This window comes from Nannospalax galili, unplaced genomic scaffold (assembly GCF_000622305.1).
Source record: "Nannospalax galili isolate Female #2095 unplaced genomic scaffold, S.galili_v1.0 scaffold2849, whole genome shotgun sequence".
NCBI lineage: Eukaryota > Metazoa > Chordata > Mammalia > Rodentia > Spalacidae > Nannospalax > Nannospalax galili.
The window spans coordinates 36,188-52,778 of record NW_008359233.1 but is presented as its reverse complement, the minus strand read 5'-3'; the positions used below and the strand labels follow the sequence as shown (position 1 = coordinate 52,778).

Below are 16,591 nucleotides of genomic sequence, written 5' to 3'. Positions count from 1 at the left end.
CTGGAATTGAACATTATTCTAAATGGAGAAAACTGGAATCATTTATACTCTAATGAGAAAAGGACAACAGTAATTGAAACTAGTGAATCTATTGGTACTGACAACATGAATGGAAGAGAAAGATTTAAAAGAGTCACTATAGAAAATAACACAGCAGGTTACAGCAATTTGCACACAGTAGAATTCTACAATACAAAGAACAGAAACACTCCATAAGCTCCATAAGAAAACAGAGATCTGATAACCACCTTTTTAAAGATGGGGTCTCCTTTAGCCCCAGTAGGCCTGAAACTCACTACGTAGACCAGGTTGGCCTTGTTCTCACAGTGATCTGCCTGCCTCTGCCTCTGTGCCCAGATGAAAACCATCTTTATAAAGTATAAAATGCACATACAAAACCAGTTATTTTTACATGCCAAAAGAGAATATGCTGAGAAATCTGCAGAGCGTTCAGATTCTTAAACATATCTTTGATCCTTGATGGATAATATTCACAGTGGCAAAGGCTTCTATGCAGGTTGCTGTGTGAGAATAGTCACCAAAAATCTTACCCAGTTTTGGACCCTATGAGCTACAGTACCAACCTTCCAGGCAAACTATACCCACAGGTGCAATAGTGGCAAGGCTGTTTGTGGGTAACAAAATGCCTTCTGACCAAATTCCATGCACTAACCACAGAAGAAAATGTAAGCCTGGTCTACATAGTGAGTTCCAGGACAGCTGTGGCTACAAGGAGACCCTGTCTCAAGAAGAAAAAAACCAAACAAACAAAAACAACAGTAACAAAACCCTATACTGCTTTAAATTAGAAAATCAAAAAGGGAATGTGTCCCGACCCGCAGGACACTTTTACAGTGGCACGACGAGTGGGGGTCCTAGAAGGAATGACAAACAAGGAACACGAAGAAAGAGAGCAAGACAGTGTTCTGATCAAGCTCCAAAATTTTATTTGAAAGCAGCAGACATATATACTGGTAGTGGAAAAGGGGGGGGGGAGGTGAGGAGAAGGAAAGTGCTGGGCAGACACTAATTGGTGTTGTTGGATGCTATAGCTAGGGAGGGTTATTCAAGGGGCATTTCTTATCCTAAAGGAACATCTGCTAACTGTTATGGTGAGCATAAAACATTTCTCAAGGCTGACTTAGCCTGGGTCACAAAGTTGTTTTTCTACATTCTTTAATTAAGTGCTATCTTATAGAAACTTACAGAAAACCATTAAGCTGTTTTTTCTCAAGGCCATAAAGATTTGCAGGAAACCATAAAGCTGTCTTTTTCTCAAAGCCATAAAGATGTTTCTCTTCTGGCCTTTTGGCTCCCAACACCTGTTTTGGAAGGAAATCCTAATTAATATCTACATATAAAACATTAAATTTCATAGCTTCAAAACTCTATAGCATGATTCAAGTGGATGTTGTATATAAACAATTAGCATTTTAAGGTTTTGGCTATCCAGGGAAAGCAGATAAATACATTTTACAAAGCAGCTATACCACTCTGTATTGTGTACAAAGTATCTACATCATAAAACAGAGACACCTGCTCATTCATGCTTATTGGAACATTAGTCACTATATACTTAGCTGTAAGATCAGCTTATACGTCCATGAGCAGAGAAATGAAGAAAACGTGATCCATATATACAGTGGATATTTATTCAGCTTTAAAGAAAACTCTTATTTGCAGAAAAAAATGTATGCAACAGAAAGACACCATGTTATACAGTAAAAGCCAGACCAAAAAGAAATGTTTTTTCTCATATGCTGAATCATATTTGTGTGTATGGATGTATATTCTTACTTAAGAATATAGGCATAGTCTAAGATGGCGGGGTCGAGGGCAGTGCCTCCTGGGCTGCTGTTGCCGGTGAGCGCCCGGCGCCGGCACCCGGCTCTTGCCGGGCCAGTGTCCAGTCCCACTGCGGGGGCGACGGGCATCTCGACGGCCGCGGTGCCTGGGACCTGAATCACCAAGCGAGGAGCGGGCTCCGCCGCCGGTCGGGGTCGCGCCGCAAGGCCTCAAGGACCCTGGTACCCCGCGTAGCCCAGGCCTCGCCACTCCCGCTGCCCCCGTCGCCGCCCTCCGGGAGGAACCTTTGGGTCCGGGCTCCCAGGCCGCTCGGGAGGACGAGACGCTCCTCCGCAGCAGCCCGAGTCCCGCGCTGCCGCCGAGCACCGGGAGGACCGGTTCTCCAACGGTTCAGGCGCTTGGGCGACATCAGCCCGCGCCCGTCGCATAAGCGGAAGCCGGCCGAATGGCTACGGGAACTTCCGGCATCAGGGGCCCGTGGGGCCATCAGCGCGCCCGGCCCACCGGCTGCTCCTCTGCGACCGCCTGCTCCAGTAGAGCCGGTTTAACTGCCCGGTAGCCGTGCTGTGTGGGGAGCGGGCCCTGCGATAGGTAAAAATTTGCGGGAGAAAGAATGGAGGCTGAGGCACCGAGACACAGATAAAACTCTCAGGGGGATAGAGTTTTATTTTGCAGTGGACACGTTCCCTTCGGGGAAGGGAAAATGTCTGCCCACCGGATTGTGAGCTGGGGCTGAACTTGAGAGTGATGGACTCAGGATTTGATTTCAGGCATTTTGATAGCAGTTGGAGTGGCTAGAATCAGTGTCAGTTACCTCTCAAAGGCTTCTAGATAGGGAGAGAAAACAAATTTAGCCATAATTTGATTTTTTAGGCTAGAGCAATAGTGGGTGCCTCCCTTAGTTGTAGATGGGCACTAAAATATTGTAGACCAAGATTTGAAGTCTTACATCTTCAAACATCTGAGTAACATTGTCTCATTAGGAACAAAATCATCGAGAGATAATTGTCTAAATATAAGGGTTCAAGGGGTTACACAACCCAGACACCCTGAACTACCAAGGGCTGCAGGATGCTGTGACCCTACAGCTACCCAGTCGTGTGCCGGGCGACCTGATGCCCGAGGAAGACCAGCGAGCCACGGGAAACTTCTTCATGGGAACCTGGATAGCACTGTGTCTGAGGTGGAGCTTCGAAGAGGCCTTGGGGAAATATGGCGTCACAGAGGAGGCCATCAAGAGGCCTGCCTGTGGCCAGGGTGGAGCCTATGCCTTCCTCAAGTTCCAGTGCCTGGACATGGCTCACAGGGCTAAGGTGGCGATGATGGCTGGGTGATTGGCAGAAACCCTATAAAGATTGGCTGTGGCAGGCCTAACCCCACCATCCGCCTCTGAGGGTATGGTCTGGGACTAAACACCTCACTGGCGGCCCTGGCCAGAAAGTTTGATCACTTGGGAGCGTTCACATCATTGATCACCTCAAAGACAGCTTTACTTACATCCAGTATGAGAGCTTGGACAGAGCCCAAGCTGCTTGTGTGGAAATGAGGGGCTTGACCTGGGTGGTCCAGACCGCAGGCTCCTGGTGGATTTTGCCAAAGGAGAGGAGACTCTGCTATCCCAACAGTACCAGCCCTCACCTCTCTGCGTTACGAGCTGGTCACTAATGGATATAACCAGTATCGAAACCTGCATGCTGACCTTAGGGTAGGGGATAGACACACCACCACCACCACCACCACCACCACCACCACCACCCCTGCCCCCCGCCTCCCAGCACACCTTCTGTACTCTGACCAAGACCGGACCTTTTTGCAAGGACTGGAACAGCCTCAGTACAAGTTTGGTCCTCAGAAACAGCCTAAAGGGCTATAGCCGCTCAGAGCACAACCAGAGGAAGTGGTGAGGGCTGGGGAGGCGGGGAGGGACGCTGGACGTGGACCAGGGCATACCCAAGCCCTGGGAAGAGGGGCGAGCTGAGGAGCCTTTCCAGTGACCTTGGGAGGACAACCCACTCTCCTTATGAGGAACGGAGCAGGAACAAAGGTGGGGGGAAGCAGTCTGAAGGAGGCTGGGACCTCATCCCATGGCGCAGCTGCAGGGAGAATCACTCCAGTGAAGGAACCAAGGAGTCAGGCAACAGCAACTCCTTCCGCAACAGCAGGAGAGGGGCCTCCATTACCACCGCCACAAATCTCCAGAGTTCTCATGGGAAGAAGACGAGAGAGAGAGAGAGAGAGAGAGAGAGAGAGAGAGAGAGAGAGAGAAACGCAGTCATCGGACCACTAAGGCAGCGCCCAAGACCCTTGAAGAGCCAAAACATGAGACCAAAAAGCTAAAGACTCAGTGTACGGGCAGATACTGCCACTGGGTTGGAATCGGCTTCTAGTGTAAACAACAGCTGCTTCCCAACATCTTTGCACATCCTAGAGGGGGACCATAGAGGAATCCGCGATCTCCTTGAAGACTACACTTCTGGAAGCAAGCTGACCCAGCTAATGATTGCCCAGCGTCTTTGACTGGACAAGGCCAAGCTCGATGAATGAGGTCACTCGTCCCATCAAGTAAGGGATCCCCAATAGCTATGCAGTGCTCCTAGCCACCCAGGCGACCCCCGGTGGGCCTTGCACTGAAGGACCGTGGAGCCAGGCCTACAGAGGCGGCTTCTCAGGAACCTGGTCTCCCACTTGAAATAGAAGCAGGCTGCAGGGGTGATCAGCCTGCAGGTGGGTGGTTCCAAGGGCAGAGAGCACAGGCATGGTCTACAGCCTTCCTGCCCAGTGACTTCTCACAGCAGTAACTTCAGTCAGCACTGAGGACACTGGGCAAGCTAGAGGAAGAACACATGGTGATAGCTACTGTAAGAGACACTGTCTACCCCACGCCTATCTTTTCCAGCCCTGTCACAAAAGCAGTAATTTTTCAATCTGATCCCTTCTCTACCTATCTTACTACCTTGATTTGAATTCTCTGCTGGGTTGTTTTGGTTCACTTGGTGGGCATCCTGTCCACCACTAATACTAAGTTCTTAGATTTGGGGAAGATTTTTGTTTTTGTTTTTGTTTAAAAAGACTGTTGTTATATTGACTTCTAGTGTATGAGGTACTGTTTCCTGTATTCTGGTTTTTGGGGTTTTTTTGAATAATTGTATGGAAAGTTGTCAGTAAAGCCTTTGGCAGAGGATAAATTTTTAATCTGACCAGGAAAAAAAAAAGAATATAGGCATATACATGAAGTTCACATTTTTTTCCATGGAAATTTAAAGGGGCTGTTAGGGGATGGAAGAGGAGTAGGTACAGTTCTGGTATGAATGTGAGTAATGGAACAGTGAATATGAGTAGAGTGCAGTGCTGTACATGTATGAAGATGTCAATATATAACCCATTTTTTCTTTGCTAACTAAATTAATAACTATAATCTATAATTATAACCTAAAATACTACCAATGAATCTACATACACAGTAATGAGCACTGGAATTTTTAACTATCTTGAATTGTGAATTTTTTTTCCACTCATGTCTGGTTACTCCTACCTAGTATTATACGTCTGCTAATATCACTTTCTAGGATACTTCATATCAGAAGTAGAAGTTTTACAAATGGAAAGTATTGGTTTTAAAATATTAACAGGGTCTAAAATAACTCAAGACCTGCCTGTGTATGTCGTTTCAAGTTCTAAGGCCTGGCACCTGCTCACAGCAAGCATAGTGCCCTGTTTTCTCCAGATTTCTCTGTAGTCCCAGGAAGAAGGCTGCTCCCGTACTCAATATGGTGTTCTAGAATGGAACAATAATGAACAATTTCCTTCCTGATCAAATGAAAGCTTAAGAATTTAACTGTAAATATTGGGCTGACTCTCAATTCTAAAATAAACATGACAAGGAAAGAAACAAATGTGATAGACAGAGCACAGGATCACCAAACAACGGATCCATGGGAACTGCAGAACAGGCAGGGGGTCATCTTGTGAAGCTCAAATATGTACATAACTGTCAACACTGACAGTGAGTGACTAGACTGAGCATCTTTCTGGGCATTTTTGGATTCAGTGTGGTGATTGGTTTAGTTTTCTATGTAACGTACAAAGCATACAGCTGTTGGAGATTCTGCACAGAAGACTAGTGTGAAGATATGCATGGGCCATACCATGAACTCCCTGTGACTTGATGGACACTGAGTATGTGAAACTCCCCTCCCTAATTTAGATATTGTAGGGCATGATGCTCAGTGTGTTAACATGACCTTTGATGTGGGCAGGTTCATGCCCCTTCAACACAGAACTAACTTCGGACCACTGATGCAATCTTCTGACACATTACAAACGTTCATACAGAGTTCTTGTTGGCAAAGGCTTAGGACCAAATCTCCCTAAGTGATAACCCTCCTTGGGGATGTACAAAGATGAGGATGAAATCATGGCACCTGAGGCTAGAAGAAATGGTCTGCAAACATATTTTCGATCTTGTTTTTGTCTCCTGACTTTTAGACCTCAGGTGCTAAGTCCAGGAAGCAACAAGAGTCCCAGATTCCTCAGGGGAGTGGAGTCCCCAGAATAGAAAGTAATCATGGAATGTAAGTGGCGTCTTCATTTGTGGAAATTAATAAACCATGCTTTGTACCCTGTGTACTTATGTGGATGTCACTCTCTTTCCCGTGCCCTCTCAGGCTCAGCTTCCTGACATGACTGTGATTCTCACTCTGATGCTTTTCTTTTTGGCCCAGACTCTTCCCCTCCTCTTGTGCAGAAGGACTGATCCCAGGTGCTTTTGGAGATTGAGCAATGACATTGGAGGTACACAGAATGGTTTGTGTATGATACTTATTGCAAAACAGGACTCCCAGAAGAATGATTACTTTGATGAAATTTTTGATATAGAGTGAGTATTTTTCATGTATTCATGTTTGAGCGTTGCTGGTACACGAGAACTCTGGAAGAATAGGTCAGTGTTCTGTCTTCTGTTCTGATCATCTCAGGCACAGCCTGGACACTTGAAATTTTTGTCTTTGTTCCATTCTTCCCACATTTAGTGTCTTCTGAGATTATTGTGTTTTCTTGCTAAGTACACTCCAGTGTACAGTGCTGGCAGCTCTGAGATGGAGCGTTCTACCTTGCTCCATCATCGGTGTTTCTCCTTCTAATAGTTGTACCTGTATGGCACGCAGCAATGTCACATAGACACAAACCAATATACCGGTACAAGTTTGACACAACAGGGATATAGCAGTGTGTCCTTTTAGGGGCCTGTAAGGTTTTCCCCATTACCATGCAACTCCTAATGCCTTTGCAGACTGTCAGCTGATCTTTGTGCCTCTCCTGCCAGACCAGACTTTATTTTTATTTTTGTCAGTTTCATATATGTGTACAACGTGCTATGATCATGTCCTCCCCCTTCATCCTGTCCCATCCCCCTCCCACTACCATTGACTCTGTTCTCCCTCCCAGATACTCTCTCTTCTGCCTTCATGATTTTTTATGTGCAAACTTTCCATGTAGAAGTTTATTTGCTCTTTTAAGTGAGCTGTGCATCATCATTTTCTGGCAGTGGCGCTCCATGCTTTCTGGAGCTTAAATCAGTAGCAGGGACAGGAGATCTGAAAACAGGTATTTGTCTTCCCATTTGATTCTTTTTCACCTGAATAAGCACAGCCAGTATTGGAGTCAAAGTTTAGCATAGTTTGAGCATTTGGGGATTTCCAGATGACATGTTCCATTCCTGTGAGAAGAGGCAATAAGCAGAATCTGCTGATGTTATGTTCTATTGTATGCAAGAGTGCCAGGTAACGTTTGGGGAGCTGCCAACATTTCAGAACAGGATTATGTGTTACAAATTGTGTCATTTTTCTCATTATCAAAGATTTCTGGATCTGTCTTGTGTATTCTTTTCCAGATTTTTTACTATATTTTTGACTATAGATTTTGACTATGGATTTTTATATTCTCCTTTGTATCTCGTACACTTAACTTTCTTGTCTACTAAATTTTATGAAGCAATTTGCGTATTGTTTACAATATCAGCTCTAGATACACTTTGATTCTGATGATTGCTGTTAATTGTTATTTCTTCATGTGGGTGTGTGCTGTTTGATATTTGAGCTTGGGGAGGTCTGTCCTCAATCACTCAATACATGTAATGGAAGTTCTCATTAATGACACTTTATTGGTAGACGTAAACTTTCAAGAGATATTCTGGCTATATAAAGAAACTTCCCTGCAGTGCAGTTCTCTAATATGAAATACTGTGTTTGACTCTAAATAAACCAAGGGTAAGTGTAAGAGGTGAAAAGCAGGTCTCATGAGGTCCTGCTTTCTTAGGTGGTCTGGAAGTCAGCAAGACACAGACCCTCCTGTCTCCATTTCCCTTAGAGCTGGTGTTATGAGCAGTCGTGAAGAATGCTGACATATTACTTGTATCCTAGGCCCAAATATCTGATCCTCATGATTGCAGAGCAAGTGCTTTTAGAAACTAAGCTTTCTCTTCAGCTTTGGTTTTTCTTTCCCTGATAGCTTAGGGTGTTAAACAATTTTTATGCATATTTTTTGCATTTTCCTTCTTTGTTTACTAAAACTTGTACATGAAATCTTGTGAGAGAACAAGAAAATGGATTTATAAATAAAAAATGATATGGGCCTGACTCAAAGAACTGCAAATGACTGGGGTGTGGTAGTGCACCCCTTTAATCCCAGCACTTGGGAGGGAGAGGCAGGTGGATCTCTGTGAGTTCGAGGCCAGTCTGGTCAACATAGAGAGTTCCAGGCCAGCTGGGGTTACAGGGAGACTCTGTCTCAAAAGACAAAAATAAATAATAAATATAAATAAATAATAAATGCAAATGGGCAATCATTTTATGAAAAGCAGTCAGGATCTTTTTTCAAATATTTATTGCCCATTCGTATTCTTCTTTTTCTTTTTTTTTTTTTTTTGGTCTTTTTGAGACAAGGTCTCCCTGTAGCCCCAGCTGTCCTTTGTAGACCAGGCTGGCCTTGAACTCACAGAGATCCACCTGCCTCTGCCTCTCGAGTGCTGGGACTAAAGGCGTGCGCCACCATGCCTGGCTTGTATTCTTCTTTTGAAAACTATTAATTCACTGCCCATTTCTTCACTGGAAGATTTGTTTACTTTTAAGTTCTTTGATTTATTCATATATCTCAGATAATAATTACCAGATGAATATTTGGCAATCGATTCCACACAAACACACACTTCAGGTTGTGTCCTAACTTTGTTGCTTCATTTCCTATGAAGAAACCTTTTTCCTGTCATTCTTTTGCCTATTCTTACTATTATTTCCTGAGGTATTGGTTTCTTTTACAGAAAGTCTTTGCAGATGCCTGTATCTTAAAGAGTTCTCTTCTAAAGGTTAAGGCATGGGGATCTAGTATCATATTTTTATATGTGAATATGAGCACGCTTTGTTGAAAAGTTCATCTTTCCCCTCCTGTTTGCCTTTGGCACCTGTGTCTTATATCCCACAACTGCCGCTGCCTGACTTATTTCGGGGGCTTCTGTTCTCTTGCATTCACCTGTCCATCCATTCTTGTGCCAGGTCCAGGCTAGGTTTCTTCCTACAACTCTGTTCATTAGTTTAGTCAGGTATTGTTATACCTTCAGGAGTTCCAATATCCCTGCTTTTTTATTTTCTGCTGAGAATGGCTTCATGTACTTAACATATTTTGTGTATTTGTATGAATTCATGCTTCTATTTCCATCAAAATGTCATATGTTCATATTGGTAACACATCCTTTAGTTAAGAGATTTTCATTAGTTCTGTCTAGACTGCCATCTTTATGATCACTGATCTTCCAAAAACTCAGGTCTGTGAATTTCCTTTTGAATGTTTTTGATGTTTCTTCATATGATTTAAGCTTCAGTGATTATCAAGTCTGATGTCTCATTTTCTCACTGTTTGAGAAGGATTAAATAATAAACATATATAACATTTATACATAAGTGTTTCTTCATATAGATGTTTTACTATTGAAATATTTTCTGTCAGTTGAAACATTTAAATTCACTTTGATTTTACAGTCACTGTACTTCATGTTTGTTAAAGCTTTTCCTTTGAGTCATATTCTGTCAATCTATGTTCCTTAGTTTGTTTAGTTTGGGCTTTTGTTTTGAGAAAGGGTCTCCCTGTAGCCACAGCTGGCCTGGAACTTGATATGCAGACCAGGCTGAACTTGACCTCACAGATCTCTCCTGTTTCTGCCTCTAGAGTGTTGGGACTGAAGGCATGTGCCACTAATCTGTATTCTTCATGAAACATTTTTTTTAGTTGCATCTTGTCTGGCTTGAATAAAAGTTTATTTTGTGATAGGTTTTTGGTCTGTGATTTCAAACGTGCCTGCTCTTCTGATGAGCTGCTGAATGGCTAAAAAAGGAGCACTGTCTCTGGGTGGCTTTAGTATTTCACCAATAAAGAAGGCACTTGGTGGTTAAGAAAGAAATCCATTTGCATTTATATTATTTCTCTACAGTTTGCATTTGCGGTGCTTTTCATGTGTAACACCCTAGATTAGTACAATTGGAAAGTTGTGTAGACCTTTAAGGACAAAATCATTACAATGGGGACTGTGTGAACCCAATTTTCCCTATTAATTGTCCTTTCTATTCTGACCACTTGAGTGTTTTGTTCCAACACATGCTCCCACGTTGATGCTCTGTGCTTCCTTCCACAGCCTCCAAATCAAGAGAGCCACCTATCAATGTGCTTGTTTTCAAAATCATCACTCCAAGAAGCCTTTTCTATCCTACATTTATTTTCTAAGCTATTTTGCTGCTGTTCTTGAAAGCTGAGTAATAGTGACATAAAGACTGAAGTCCTAAGTAGACACCTTTGATGGTAACAAAGATGTTTGGCTGTATAACTCAAAACTAAACAATAAGTGAATGTTACCAATACATAACTTCTTTAATAACACTTTTTTATCAAAGACAAGAATTATGTTGATTGCCTACCATGGTGTAGTTTAGATGACTTTGACTTGAATATTGTTAAGCTGTTTATAAGCTGATGGCATTTTATAGCAAATATTTTGTAGGTTTGCAATTACTCTGTGATAAAAAGTTTCAGCAACATGTACATGTGAATATGCAAAAACAAAATAATTTGTTATCAAGAGCAGCTAGATTTTTTTCATTTTTAATATATTTATTACTTTCTGTACATTTTATGTAATATATCATAATCAAAGACACCCTCCTTCCCTTCTCCTCCTACCCTCCATAAATCCCCAACCCCCCGCTGCCAGATTTCAAGTTTTCTCTCCTATAGGTTAATTCTTATCCATCAAGCATTTCTATCGATGTGTCCCTCCATGCAAGTTCATCCACTGGAGTCTAGTCAGTCTATTTAGAGACACTCCCTTAAAAAAGATCTACTCTGCTTCACCACACAGTAATCATTTACCAATAGTTCCGTGGCTCTGGTTGGGACTTGTGGACCATTTCCCTCATTTTATGCTGGGTTTTTGTCTGATTGAGTCTTCATGAGTTTCATGCATCCTGTCAGCATTGCTGAAATTTTATATGAACATGTTTCCAGTAAGAAAATATGTGTGATGACATGAAGAAACATCATACTACTGATTTCCATATACAATCTAGAAGAAGAAATATTTATAATGGAAATTTATTTAAAGAATTTAATCATTAATGGTGCCAGGTGTGGTGGTGCATGCCTTTAATCCCAGCACTCAGGAGGCAGAGGCAGGCAGATCTCTGTGAATTTGAGGCCAGTTTGGTCTACACAGTGAGTTCCAGGTCAGCTGGGGCTACAAGGAGACCCTGTCTCAAAAAGACCAAAAAAAAAAAAAAAAAAAGCAAACAAATTAATCATTAATTGAACTAATGTTTTTTGCATCTTTCTGATTTTGCCTTTAATTATAATTCTTAAAACACTAAATTTCTGCATTCATGTATTTCATTGAGCCATTTGTGCACATATTGGTCTGTGTATGCAAACATGTATGTTCATATCCAAACTTTACCACCCTCTATTACACTGACTTATCCCTGTTGTCCCACTGTGGACTAGAGGAGCCTCTGCCATTTTCAGGTCATCTTGTTTTTATTCTATCTTCTACTATGACTACAGTGCAATACTATGTTTCCTTGTGGACTAACTGCTGGGCACATCACTAATTCTTGTCCATCCTTGTATTGGCAGATACTCCAGTGGACTGCAAAGCGATATTACTGGTACTGTTAATATGCAGGGATCACTTACATATACTGACTCTGTTTCCCAAGAGTTTTATTCCCCTGAGGAGTATGGCTCCAACTTAGTTTATTTCCATTTTGACTTTATGAGGGAAACTCCCCAAAGTTAACTACAGTGACTGTAGCAATTGTTCTTGTTACAATTAATTTATAATGTCTTCATTTTCCTACACATCCTCACTAGCACTTGATACTGTTCTTTAGTCAATAATATTCTGTGGTATCTAACTGCCATTTTGATCTTCGTTCTTGATAACTATGGTTCTGAATAATTTCACAACGTTATTGGCCATTTGCACTTCTTTTAAGATGTGTCTGTTTTCATCATTTTCTATTTATAAATTAGTTTGAGCCTTCATTTCTTTTACACACTTGGAAGATTTTATACATTTTTGAATACTAATCCTCTCCAAGAATTATGCCAGGCAAAAGTATCCTCACTTTGAAGGCTGCCTCTTCACAGCATTGAATGTTTCCTTGCTGCGCAGAAGTCTTTTGATTTCACATACTCATAAATCTCAGTTATGGACTTTGATATTTAGTTGCTTAAATCAGACTCAGGAAATATTGCCTGTGCGTGTTTGCTCATGTGTTTATCCTGTGATTTCCTCAGGTACTCACAGAGATTCTGATCTGATATTAAGCTATCCAGGTTTAACAGCACCATTTGTTGATGAGGCCTTCTCTTCTCCAATGCATGCTTTAGCATGTGGTTAAATATTTGAACTTCTCTGTTTATGTTGTTCATATTTCTCTTTTTTCATTATGAATGAAAGAATATCTTTTTTTGACTTTCTATGTGTTGGAGAAAGGGTATATTCTATATTTCTGCTTTAGGCAAATTTCTAATAGAAAAATGTGTGAGTTCCTAACCAGAAGACTTGTGAATTAACTCAGGAGCATTTCTATTTCTCTGAGTCCAGTTTATCATGGAATGATTTAGAATATTTTAACATGTTGGATTTCAACTGTAATTCCATTTTAATGTACTTTATATGAAAGATTAAGTTATATCACATTAGCATGGAATAGCTAGATATATTTGTCATCTTTATTATACGTCATTTCTTGGGTATAGTGGTTTCTTCCCACATATCAAAGATGAAAGAACTGTGAAATTTTCAGTATTTGAGATGCAAGTTAAATCACAGCAGTTTTGGTCTGGCGACTCATTCTTCAGAGAACTTCCATAATCAAAAAAAGGCAATTGAATGAGATAACTTTAAAATGTCAAATTTGGTGGAAAATTATACATTTTATTATATCCTGTGATAGGAGATGTATGAAATAAAAATATAAATCTATGGAAATCCAAAACTAAAGGTAATACAGAAGCTACACAGGTATACTACTTTATAAACCAAACCAAATAAAACCAGGGTGAAAATAATGGCTACAAATTAATGAAATAAAGGTAAAATTTGTCACTATAATCAGAGGTTCAATTTATATTGAAATGAAGTTCAATTTATTATAAAGAAATAATTATAGCCTTTGATCTTACACCATTTCAGGACAATATATGAATTTTTAAAATACTGACATAATGTGAGGGAGAGGAAAACAGGAGGGAGGATGGTTATGGGAAATGTATTGTCTGTAACATCGAGCCATTTATGAGTTGTTTCAAAAGGTATGCTCTCAGCTGGTGTAGACTGCTACATAGGAAATACTATAATGTAGCTGGTATAGAAAACACTTTCCTTTTGTATTTCTGGAGAAGAAGAATTCACGGTCAAGACATTGGCAAGTCTGCTGTCTAGAAACTGAGCTTTTCTATCTGTGGTTGGCATGTAGTGTTCTAATTCTACAGCAGTGAAATTAAATCTGATCTTTATGGGTATTAAACAGAATGGAAATCTCAATTATGAGACATCTTTTCCAAAATATGTCATGTTCTCATGCCATCAGGATTCGAATGATGGCTTCAAAATAAGAATTTTGGAGAAAAACTATTCAGAAGGCCTTTCACAACATATTATATCTAAGTCTTATTTCAATTGATCACTGTCATCTTTTCAGGCAGTCATCCCAAGATTACCAATTTGTTCTGGCTTTGAGACTTGCAACTAAGGAGATCAACAGGAACACCCATTTGTTACCCAACATCACTCTAATATTTTGGACTCTTTCTGACAAGAATTTTGATGCGATTGTGTTGTCTGACACACTCATTTCTCTTGGGAAAGATGGCGAGGGTGTTCCTAATTACACCTGCATAACAAAGGCATCGATTATAGCAGTACTTACAGGACCATTATGGTCATCATCTTCCAGACTGGGATTATACTTCACAGTTTTAAAATACCCACAGGTGAGGTTGGGTCTGAAAGGGGAAATGAAAACAAGTCTAATTTGATGCCATACTCAGGTGTCTAGAAAGCATGAGAGGAGTAGAGTGGGTTTATGCCAGTTCCAAGCTATATAGATCAAGGGCCAAATACTCAATGATTTTATGAGGCATTGTAAGAAATAGAAAAGGGGAATAATTAAAAAAAGATTATGCAGAAAACATTGCTATGTTTGCAGTTGCCTAGAATATTTCAGAAATTGGAATCAGATTCGATTGACATGAGCAAATTTTCCTTTTTGCACTTCCAGCTGGTGCTAAACACACTTCAGGTCTTGGACTGATGTTCCTGATAATCCTCTTTATAATGCAGCTTCCTGTGTTCTGTGTCCTTTAGATTGCCTTTGGATCTTTCTATTCTATCCTGAGTGATGATGAACAGTTTCCCTATCTGTATCAGATGGAACCCAAAGACACGTATCTGGCCTCTGCTATGGTCTCCTTGATGGCTCATTTCAGCTGGAACTGGGTGGGACTGGTTGTCTCAGATGATGAACAAGGTGTTCAGTTTCTCTCAGACTTTAGGGGACAAATGAAAGAAAACAGAGTCTGCTTAGCTTTTGTGAACATGATTCCTCTAAGAATGCAGTTATACATGACAAGAGCTCACATATATTATGAACAAATCATGACATCATCAGCAAATGTTGTGGTCATTTATGGTAATGTGAACTCTACTCTAGCTGAAAGCTATAGATGGTGGAAATATTTAGGCATAAGGAGAATCTGGTTCAGCACCTCACAATGGGATAATGTCATCAATCAGAGAGATTTCAACATTGACTCATCCCTTGGGACATTCACTTTTTCACATCATCATGGTGAAATTTCTGGGTTTAAAAATTTTATCCAGACGTTGAAACTTTCTGACCACTCTGAAAAAATTACTCTGACTAGCCTGGGGTGGATAGGTTTTAATTGTTCAGTGGCATCTAATAACTTCAAGACACTGAAGGATTGGTCATCCAACACCTCATTTGAATCGTTAATGTGGCACAATTTTAACATGGCCATGAGTGATGAAAGCTACAATATATACAATGCTGTGTATGCTGTGGCCCACTCCCTCCATGAGATGCTCCTTTATCATGTAGATATGCAGCCAGTAGCTGGGGAAAAACTGAAATTTCAACACTGGCAGGTAGTGTGGCTCCCACTGTATGCTATGCAATGTCACTAAAGTGCCTTTCCTCAGAGTGCCAAAATACTTATCTGCTCAATACACTCAAATGGTATATTAGCTTTTCTTACAGGTATAAAAATTTGAGTGCCTTTTCAATGTCTAGTAGGTAAGTCTATACATGGATACACATCATAAATAAGAGTGGAATTTAACATAGACATTTTGTAAAAGAAACAGTAACTTCTGTTAGAAGACATAAACATCATGCCTTCTCTTATCATCTTAAAATTGAAAGCAGACAACCCATTGTTTTGATCAGGAACTATTTCAATGATAAAAGAAAATAACTTGTTCTTTAAGTCTTCATAATATACTCATTAATAAAATGGGTAGTTTACATGGGTGATATCCAGGAACTTTAGGTACTGACGATTGCAATTTGTTATCTGACACTGTTAAAACAGTGATATAGGAAATGCATACATACCTGTAAACCAGTAGAATGGTTATTTATTACCTTGCTATTAATTTGTTTGGGCAGTTTATCCCAAGACTAATGTTTTAGACTCACAGTGACAGTTATAATTCTCCCTATTCGTTCACTGACTTTTCTCCAATGAACTTACACTGTGAGGATAAGATTAAAGAAAATGAAGTGCATTAAGAACTTCAGGTTTTCTATCTTAAATGTGGGAATATTTCATGATCAAATTATGCCTAATTTTCAGCTGCACCCCTTCCTGAAGAAGATCCAATTTATTAATCCTGCTGGAGACACAGTGACTATGAATCAGAAAGAAAAACCTCATGGACAGTATGACATTTTCAACATTTTGTGTTTCTCTCAAGGTCTCAGAACTAAAGTAAAAATAGGAGAATTTTCCCCATTTTTTCCACATGGTCAACAATTGTATTTATCAGAAGACATGATAGAGTGGGCCACAAGAAGCAGACAGGTAGGGGGCACTTAATCAAACTTCTTTACACTAGACATAAATCATCAAAACTACTGATGGCTTTTGAGCCTCCTCACAGGTCACTGAAGTACCACATACAGTTATTTATCTGCTCACCCTCAACTTTACTAGATTT

The 16,591-nt window shown here is 40.6% G+C and overlaps 1 protein-coding gene and 2 pseudogenes across 1 annotated transcript in view; all 3 read left to right on the top strand.

Annotated features, from left to right (window-relative positions):
• Positions 1-1,820: 1,820 nt before the first annotated feature.
• Positions 1,821-2,354, top strand: LOC115068398 (annotated as a pseudogene).
• Positions 2,355-2,840: 486 nt separating this feature from the next.
• On the top strand, positions 2,841-6,423 carry LOC103725627 (annotated as a pseudogene).
• A 7,638-nt stretch (positions 6,424-14,061) lies between these two features.
• Positions 14,062-16,591, top strand: part of LOC103725624 (vomeronasal type-2 receptor 116-like) — a 6,501-nt gene continuing 3,971 nt past the window's right edge. The window contains exons 1-3 of the mRNA XM_008822927.3: positions 14,062-14,340; positions 14,714-15,517; positions 16,228-16,455. Coding sequence (XP_008821149.1) covers positions 14,777-15,517; positions 16,228-16,455 — 969 coding nt within the window. The 5' untranslated portion in view covers positions 14,062-14,340; positions 14,714-14,776. The remainder of the gene's footprint in view (positions 14,341-14,713; positions 15,518-16,227; positions 16,456-16,591) is intronic.